General features: G+C 32.4%; 1 protein-coding gene across 1 annotated transcript in view; it reads right to left on the bottom strand.

Annotated features, from left to right (window-relative positions):
- Positions 1-4,556: 4,556 nt before the first annotated feature.
- LOC113397648 (neuropeptides capa receptor-like) overlaps positions 4,557-10,682 on the bottom strand; it is a 69,946-nt gene continuing 63,820 nt past the window's right edge. The window contains exons 6-7 of the mRNA XM_064218460.1: positions 7,656-7,839; positions 4,557-4,881 (exon numbers count right to left, since the gene is read on the bottom strand). Coding sequence (XP_064074530.1) covers positions 4,605-4,881; positions 7,656-7,839 — 461 coding nt within the window. The 3' untranslated portion in view covers positions 4,557-4,604. The remainder of the gene's footprint in view (positions 4,882-7,655; positions 7,840-10,682) is intronic.

Below are 10,682 nucleotides of genomic sequence, written 5' to 3'. Positions count from 1 at the left end.
TGTGACATACTTTGTGACGTTTGTGATAATATGACATTTGATAGTACATCAAAGTTAATTTTTAAATACAGATATAAAAAACAAACCGGAAAATAAGAATAAAATAAAATAAAATATAAGCAAATTAGCATGAACAAGAATGGTCAACATATCTACTTAGATACCAAATTTATTTGTCCACACTCAAAATTAGAAGAATGTCCGTGGGTATTGTCATTTTGCGCTAAATATTACAAAACTCTGTATAATTTTTATGAAAAAAATATAAATCATGTTTGTTATTAATAAAATAAATATAGTATTTATTCTCCTGATCAACTGATGAAGAGAATTATTTATGACAATATGAATTCATTAAATGCATATATGTGGGTGCGCTAATTGACCTTGAGTTTGAGAAACTTTTAATTGTTTATTACTTTGTTTATGTTTATTGTTTTACTAAAAAGTTTATTCTTAAAAGTGAATACTGGACTTTACTCATATTTTACTTATAATTGAGAGTCATCAATTTGCAAAGCTTAAAAAAAAAGTTATCTATTTTCAGAATTCTTGCTTTTACTGAATAACTTTCCCACGTTTACCAGTGACGAAGAAGAAAAATGTTACGTTGCAATTGAAAGTCATGTTTATTTTTGTTTTCAATTTGGTCATATTTTAGGACCAGAAACTGTAATGAGAGCTGAGATGGCCCAGTGGTTAGAACGCGTGCATCTTAACCGATGATTTCGGGTTCAAACCCAGGCAGGCACCATTGATTTTCATGTGCTTAATTTGTATTTATAATTCATAACGTGGTCAGCGGTGAAGGAAAACATCGTGAGGAAACCTGCATGTGTCTAATTTCAACGAAATTCTGCCATATGTATATTCCACCAACCCGCATTGGAGTAGCGTGGTGGAATATGCCCCAAACCTTCTCCTCAAAGGGACAGGAGGCCTCAGCCCAGTGGGAAATTTACAGGCTGCTAATGTATGTATATATAAAACTGTAATGAATTTAAATTAATTTATTGTTCTACTTCCCAATCCCTCTCACCAGAGGCGCTTTGGGCCTTTTGGGCATTTTACCGTGAGGCCCCGACTGTTGGCCTGCCTATGCTGGCTGGCCAATCTCCCGGGATTTCCATCATATAGAGAAACCATCGATATTTACGGCGCAGGAAGAAGGTACGCACAGCGCCGACACTTTTCCCCCGGTGTTCTTGTGCTCATGAGCATATTGCCTTAGGCACTATCCTTATGCTACTTCTATCCGCTTTACGGACTTCTTATTTGACTAGACACCTTCACAGAAGGAGACCAACTCCATCTAAAAACAAATTATTAGAATTATAAAACAAAAAAATGATCACTGATGGCAGGTCGCATCGAGAGGCGTCGCCAATTATGCATGCCAGGAAAAGCCCTAGGATCCCCGAAGTGGCAACTTCTCTTCTCAGTTACGAATTAGGGATCACTGGGTTGACTCGATCCATCTCCGCGGACCCTGGACAGTTGGTAGTAGACTTGGTCATCCAGAACTAGTGCATCCCCGAATGCACCTCAGTCCGGGGTTCCCAGTGTAGATCGCTCTTTAGAATGGACGCCACCATTCATGACACCGTACGGAAGTTTCGTATCGCTCTCGCCTTTTTTGTCTTCCTGCGGTCCCTGCAGAAGAAGAGCCTTGTTTTGATCGGTAAGAGAAATGCACCACTTCGTCGTATAAGCACCGGCATGGTGATTCCGGGTCACTCATGTTGGGAAGAATCTTTTAGTTGAAGAATGGCCTAGTTGAGAAATGTGCTGCTCAAAGATTCGGATACCTTTTCTGGGTCTTCGCCCTAATAAAAGTCTTCTGGATGGTGTTTAAGGTGAAGGATTTATGCAACTCGGTCCACGTGGGGTCACCCTGGAACATGGAATAAAAGAGCCCCTGTTTTTTTACCAAGGAATACCCTCAAACCTAGTAACCACCGCGAGCGACATACGAAAGTCCCACTGCGTTGCAAAATACTCTCATATCGGGAAGGAAGTTCTAAAGAATTTGGACCGTCGCGAGTTGCTGAACAAGATGAGCGGCGAGATTCGTCTCGAAATGCTTGCTTGTTGACGACGTGTCCCTACAGCGATTGCGAATGACTGGGGATCATCTCGTTACGTTCGATAGATGCGCAAATGCTTTTATCCAAAATTTATGACAATCTTAAATTTTTAAATTTACTGTACTATTCGATAGGGGGGTAGAATTTGGGCTGCAGCTCAAAATGTCCTAATGTAGATGCGCATAGTGCTTATTTCTTCTCCCTGGTCATCTTCGTTGTAGCGCGTCAGAGGAGTTGTCCTCCTTAAGTTCCTGCTCCGCAGCTTTCTGCGACATGATACTGTCGCAGTAGGGGTCTATTTCCAATTAACATCTCTCATTACCGAGCACTATGTTAATCACGCTCGGTAGGAAGAAGTCTTTCACCATCTGCCACTGCCAGGAAATGCTTTTTTAACCATAATAAGAAGACATACTATCACCCTTTTCAAATGGAGAAGTATTGGGTTTTCAAAGATTTGATTGTGCTGGCCGTGGGGGCTGTAGCAGATGCGAGCCACCTATGCAGTTGCCCATATTTCCTAATGAATAATGCGGTCCTACTGGTGATTGAATATTTGCCTAGAGTACGAATCAAGCAATTATACTTTAGTTTTTCCAAAGTTCTAATATTCGGTAATTCTATTTTCAAATAACAGGATTTTCAATGTCAAATTTTCCTCTAATTTGTTGTCGCAAAGACTTAAGACTTTTCAGTAACTTGGTCTGAATTAAATAAAGAAACTGAAGATACTCTTATATAAAGCTTCATTCGAAATCGAGTTCAACTCGCTCAACGAAGATTATTTATTTATACAAATAAACATCTTTATCAGAACTCTCGATTTTTAAATTTACATGTGGATAAATTGTATATTTGTCATGTATACTGGTTCCTTTATGTCAAATAATATAAATATTCAGATTAAAAGAATGCATCTAGTTTTCGGCAATATTCTTTATTTAACTTAGATTAAAATAATACTTACTTAAAATATGCATGTGTTAATTAATTTTATATTACTAAATCATAATGGTTAAGTGAACATCGTAGATACATATAATAAAATGGGATAAACATATTTATCGTTTAATCATATCTAAAAACTGCGATACATTAATGATACTAAAAAAATATTTACCAAAAAAATATCTTCACAAGTCATTCAATATACATAATTTATTTATTTATTTAATTGGAGAACATACAGCCGTTGATAAACAAAAATAACAAATACTTAATAACTATTAGGCTAATAACAGTTTTCACATATAACATTAGAGACTGAGAGTAGGAAAATAAAAGTAAAAAAAAAAACAATAATGAGAACAACAATACATATAAAACTAAGTGTCTGTAATAAAAAATAATCTAAAACATATATGTGTGTAGTCATAGACACCGGATAACTTTTATTGTATTCGATATATTCGTCTGTCGTAAAACAAGTTACAATAATAAAATACTTCTGCGCTTAGTTCACAATAAATTGAATCTCAATGTTAAATGAACATTTCTCTCATTCCTAGATAAGTAAGACTAAGATTAATGAGATTCACAATCACGTAAAGACACTTTTGCATTTTAAATAATTGTCAACTTTGTTTTTAAAATTAGTATCTGCATAATAAAAAGTATACGTCAACACGAGGTACGATGAACAGCCATGAAATATAGTCTTGATTACAAGACTGTGTAATTGTAATTGTGTAACCCGTTTTTTTAGTTAGAGAATTAACAATTAATAAATGTTTAATTCTGACCTATAATTTAAATTTAAAATACACAAACAAGAGCTTCACACGTGAAGTATACTGAACTCAAATTAAATTTATTAAAAAAAAAAAACAATAAATAATTGAAAAGAGCGTGATGCTTTTGAATGAAATATCTGTTAAGCGTCAACGCAAATCTTCGTCTGTCATGTGTAAAACAAAGCCCATAAATTGAACGAAAACGAGTTTTTGTCAGTGTTATTTGTCTTATTTGTAAAAATTTAATCAAATAAATCCTCAACACATTGGCCTGAATAATTAATACCCAACAAGCTACGTCAAGTGAAGTACCGCCATTAGTGACATTAGTCATTAACAATTATTAACCTTTTGGGAAGTTCATGGTAGGTAACAATTTTTTCATATTTACGTCAACAATTATAATAACAACAAACAAACAATTAACGTACATTTATGTAACAACCAAAAAACAAATATCTGTGGGTTCTATAATGAAGGATCTACGTACTTGATCCTAATTACTCTTATTTACATAATTATAATTTAATTTTAGTAGGAAACAAATACAACTTAAATCTAGATATAACATTGGAAATAAAAGGAACCAAATTTTCTCTAGACTTAAAGTATTATGTTTTATTTATACAAAAAGTTAGAACGTTACATTGAATATCGCAAATATTTTAAGCGAAAGAGAACGAAATACCTAGAAGACCTAGAAGTAACAATAAAAATAATTTCAGGAAATCGCGCTACGCGCTCTTGGTCTACAACCATAAACAATAAATTTATTAAAAAAGTTTTACTGAATTTCTTCAGTACGATTATCATCTTGTATATTTTTATTATCACCATTTGGAAAATAGAAAATTGTTTTTTCGTCAATTTTTGTTTCGATACAAAACGGCGAGTCATCCTTCACAAAGTCCAATTTGCTCAACGGGATCCTAGGTTCTTGATAGAAACTGGACTTAGGTTTGACGTATGTAGACATAGTTGTTTCACGACGCGAATATTCGAAACTGTTGCGATCAGCGCCATGCTTGCAGAGGAGTGTCTCGTGGAAAGCCATTCTGTATCTGTGGAAAATAATAATTCTTATTTCTTAGTAATATGAAACATTAACAGAACCGAATTGATTTATTGACGTATAATATGATGTGAAGGGATGAGAAAGGGGAAGGTCTATATATAAGAAGAAGAAAAAAACATTAATAATTTTAAGCGTGGATATACGTAAAATAAGCCTTATGAGATGCATTAAAACCATTTATTTCGGTAATTGACATCGAAAAATATACCTATATCAACATAGATCATTTACAACATTTGCTCTTCGCTGAATAATAAAATAAAAATAGAATGAATAGAAATAAATAAGCTTATATATTATAATACCTTCTTTTTAATACGTGTTTCTTTTAAATATTTTATTAATTATATTTTTTACGTCATTGATGCGCGTAATCTCTGTCGTCAATTAAATAAGTGTGAGAGGCGTTGAGCATAACATTAATATTACTTAAAGAACTCGTCGACCATATTTTTCGTATAAATTATATATTGAATATACAATATGATAAACAAAAACTTATTATTGTCAGTAATATAAACATAAGCAACGTACTTAAATGAAAGTTTCAGATATCAACAGTGTTTATGAGACTTATATGTTCCAGGCCCAGCTTTGCGAATTTTATACTTAATAAATGATAGATTATGAATGCTATGATTTAATAACATTTCACTCATTTAAAGTGAAAATTATTACCAACTTTGAAATTATTAAAATTATATATTTAAATTCGGATAATACCTACTCCTTACAATAATTCAATTTTCACGTGGAAGAGACGCAAATGCAATGAAAAATACTGAAATTCTTATTTAAGTGATACAAAAATACTTATCACATCAAATGTTTGAGCATCGTCCTTCTAATTAAATTTCTTTTAGCGTGGGAAAAGGTAGGTTATTATCAAATAAGATTTGATTAAATTAGATGTTGAATTTATGAGATTTCTAGTATAATATTATATTGTAATATTGTCATTATAAAAGTTTTCCTTTAAAGTGATTAGGATTGCAGTAGTACTGAATAGTTACATTGTGCACTAAATAATTAACTGCGGCTATACCCTGATGTGATGACGTATTGCGACTGGTGTACTGGCGGGGTCGATATTAGTGTTGCATATCGATAGTCCACTATAGTAGCAATAGAATCGCTACTACTAATAGTATTGCATACAGAGAGCAAGCGATACTATCGATAGTATCGATAGTATTGCCGCTATCGATAGTATTGCCGCTATCGATAGTATTGCTCACGGAGAGCTATCGATATTGATCAATACGTCACTATCGATAGTACTATCGATATCCTGAATAGTTTTCGAAGTCAACTATCGATAGTTCTACGTACTATGTACGTAATTCTATGTTGTCGTCGCTGATTGGCAGTTGAATTGGAAAAATAGTTGCCCAAACATTTTTACTAACAAATTAATTTTTTACTTACAAATAATCAATTTGGCAACGTGCTAGTGCAAACGATTGAAAAAGTGCAGCGATTTAAAGGATTTCTTCGGATTTGATATACTTTATTGATGGCTTTTATATAATATACTTTCGTATATTATATAATTTATTCATATATTTTTTTTCTGACTACTTTAACGGTGTCGTGTAGGTCGTTCTAAATAGTTAGATACTACTTCGAATAGTGCTTATTAACCACGCCTAGAATTCAGCACAAAGAGCTCCTTGCGCTACAGCTACAATATTTAAATATCTATGACGGAATTGTCTTATTTTATATACCTACCTAAAATTACAAAGATGAAATAGAAAAAATAATTTTCTCATTTAAGCTTGTGCCACCGAAGCCCTTTCATACCCCACATGACACGGTTAAGTCAAAATTTAGACCATCATTTCGTTTTTCCCTAAAAATAATTCCCTAATAGTAATAGCGTATTATAAAAAAAATGAATGATTTTATATTTATACAAAAAAGTAATATTGGTTAAGTCATAAGGATGTATTTAATATCCATTCCAACTTTACACAGACAATCCTAAAACATATTTGAAAGTAATTCAATTTATTGAACACGGCTCCGGTAAAGGAGTTAAATGTGGCTAAATCAGTTCAAGCAGTGGCTCAACTTCCGTCGTCTTCAAACAACTAGATGCAAGTAAATAAAGCGATAACTTTTTCCGCCCTGGGGTCAAGGTAAATAAGACTATATAGATCCTGCAAACTGGGTCAAGTATCTATATCCTACAGTTTGTATCCATTTAACTTTGTTATTGGTTTGACATTATGAATTTAATTGTTTAAAAGCAAAATTTAATTGTTTAAGAGCATTATGACATCAAAAATATTTTTTTTTAAACACAGATGAGTCACAGATTAAAAATAAGTTGAGTGTCGAACTCACTCGGATCACAAATCACGATTGTGATTTTTACGTTAATTAAAGCAGACGGTCAGCTTTAAAGATTAACAATAAGTTACAGTTTTATTGTTAACTACTTTGTTTTTTTTTATTTCCCTATTCTTCAATTCTCCTTATTTATATGTATTACTAATATTCCTATTTCACCTCCAATTAATCGTAAAGATTGACTAGAGACTACGATAACTAAGCCAAGAATTTTTAGATTGCTAGATCATTCCGTACCGTTGATATGAATTATTACAATGATTATTTATTAAGACAAATCTTAATCTGTAACCCTAGTATAATAAAAAATATACGATCATATTTCAATAATTTCACAAAAATCTACATAAACCATAATTATGCATGCGAGGGGTGGTAGTAACAGTTTATCTAATACTTTACCGAGCGCTCATAACGTTGTAAAGAATCGGATTAACAGTCGCCGACACGTAGTACAAGGCACCAGCAACGTTGAAGAGATGCTCGTTGATCACGTGGAACTGAGGGTGGTCGTAGCCGTAGATAAAGAATAGGCGTTGTACGTGAAACGGGGTCCAGCACACGAAGAATGCTATCACTACTGCCACTGTAAGAGGAAATTAAAAAGTTTTTATTTTGCATTTTTAAAGCAGATTAAGGTGTGAATGTACATAAGTGGCTTTATTTCAGTTGCACTAAAAGATTTTTACTCGGTATTCGTTATAGAAAAACCTTTAAAATTTAAATGTTAAATTAATTTACAACATGCTCTTTGTTTCACAAAGTTTTGATACAATTTCTTTTGTTTATTGTGTTTATTTGCATTTTGCTCCTAAATTCCTCAGACTTTTTTTATTGACATCAGCTAATTGAATACCAAGGGAATGTTTGGCTCATTTATGCAATATATTTTTTAATTTATTGTTTACATAATATAAGCGCGTAAATCGTTACGCAAGGCATATGTAATAATGTCAGTCCGAGACAAGACGGTGTGCTGTGAACACTTTTCTATGCAAACACAGAGCACAGGGGTATAAATATATGTAAGTAAATGGCACGGGGGGTTTGAGCCCTTGCGAATTGTTCTTAAGATATTTTATTTTTTAGTTTTCCTCTATCATTGCTGATAATGGTCAATTCTGTAAAGATGCGTTTGTTTAAGGTGGTTGCTCAAAGCTGAAGAAGCTCATAGATAGCCTAAATCCAACCGTCAGCTTTGATGACCACGAACTGTAACAAATCGCATATGCCACTTTATTTATATTGCGAGTTAGTTTTCTAAGACATCAAGTAATCGACGTCGACCAAAAATTCTAAGTGAAGAGAGAATGCTTGACAGCACATCAGTATGTCTTAAATTTTATTTATCAATTTAAAAATGTACATTAACAATGTACATTTTACGGGTATTTCAAAAATCGGTTTAGTTCATTGGATTTAGATCATTCATCTATTCAACATATTGAATAGAGTTTTTATCCGAATATTCGGTCGAATTTACCCATTAATATCTTTTATCGTATGAATGTAGATAATATGAAGAATAGCTAACGCTTCTTGTCTTTTTACCACCTCGACTCAATAATCGATATGTTAGTACTGATTCAATGTTTACGTTTAAAATATTATGATTTTATTCATCACATAACGTTTTACACATTTGAATGTTCTTACTTCATTTTTTAGTTTATTTTATCATTATAATAACATGAAATACGTTAACATGTAGATATAACCTTTAGTAAAAAAAAAAAATTTTTTTTTCAGGACACCGAGTATAAAATAATAGACACAATGAAATAAATTTACAACTTTTGAGAATAATTGAATGATAGGATATAAAATTGTTATTATAAATGTGTGTGTTTTATTACTCGTGTAACAAAAATAATAGTATACAAAACCGTATATAGAACGAGAAAGAGACAGAAAAAGAAAGAAAGAGAGGGCCATGTCGCCTGAACGGGGCATAATTTCTGCCAGTTCACTCTACTGTAAGTCACGTTAAAGCACTTTGAGCTTTCAATCAGTGTAATTACCAATCGCAACTTACCTTTTCATAGGATTAGTGTCATAAAGTATAAAATCTCAATAACATTTTTATTTATAAAAAACACCTTTCTCTAGCTTGATAAAATATATTTGACATACGTATGATTCATAATCGTTATGATAATGGAAATGATACGGCATTATGTTCAAACGTAAGATTAAATTAAAAAATATTTTCAATATTATTAAATGAATGTAAACAGTTAGAAATTTATTGAATACTTAGATAAGTTTGTAAACAAAACTTTAACATTCAATGGAATAGATTCTGTAAATTCAAAGGGAAACGTTTATCAACGCAATGTTAAAGTTAAATCAGACTTAAATATATTTTCAAAAGAGACCACAGTCAGAAATCAAAGGCATTTCAGTTGCAGGCAGTCAGAAAGCAAAGTACCAAGATTTATGTCTTTTCTAAAAAAATACTGACCCAGTGACCATTTGAAATGATAGTATTTTATACAGAGACAAACAAACATTAATAAATGAAGGATTTTTTTATGTATGTGCTGTGCTGACTATATCCATTATAAATACTTTTGGTGGATATTATGAATCTAAGGTGTAAGATGGACGTTTGATATAATCAAAGTCATGTACCACAGTTCCGGTTCTATAGTTAGTCATAATAACTTTAATCAGGTCCCTTAAAGAACGGACTTGTTATTTACTTTGGGTTCTAGATGTTATCTCAGCATGCAAGGAACAGCACCCATGACCGATATATGTAGGCCTATGACATAGCGCCATTCTTCTATCCTTCATTCGAGTCTCGCGGTCCGTGACGTAGCGAATAAGCTCCGATGCTCTGAACTGGTATTGTGTCGATCTAAGAACTATGTCGGAAGACATTGCATTGATATATCGTTCTCTGGAACTAGGCGATGGAAGGGTGTATCTTATGACTATTATAAGTAGTAAAATAATAATAAGTAGTAAAATTGTCTATGTCTAAATTTTATTGTCTTTAGTTAGATATTAGTTATAGTAGTATATTTAATTAGTTATATTAGTATATAAAGTTGACAGTATGCTGAGACGAAAAGGCTGCGAAGAAATGTATTTTATTTAATACACTTGCAGCGTCAATACTGTTGGAATTAAAATTATATTTTATCTCTAATACCAGACAAACAAACTTTAATTAACAATACTCATTAGTGTAAATACTATTGAGTGTCTCCAGTGAACATCCTGTCTGTTTAAAAAAAGGTAAGGTATAAAAATTATTAAAAATCGACGTTGGGTTCCATTAATTTTGTTAATTACAGTGAATTGTAAGTCAAATCAAGTCTTTCGGCTATAATATCGGTACCAAGAATTTAATGAAATAAATGAATGAAGTACTAAAAAGGTTCGACTCGATAGTAAAAAAACACGGCTCAACTTTTGCAA

Source organism: Vanessa tameamea, chromosome 22 (genome assembly GCF_037043105.1).
Source record: "Vanessa tameamea isolate UH-Manoa-2023 chromosome 22, ilVanTame1 primary haplotype, whole genome shotgun sequence".
NCBI lineage: Eukaryota > Metazoa > Arthropoda > Insecta > Lepidoptera > Nymphalidae > Vanessa > Vanessa tameamea.
This window is presented reverse-complemented; position numbering and strand designations above follow the sequence as displayed.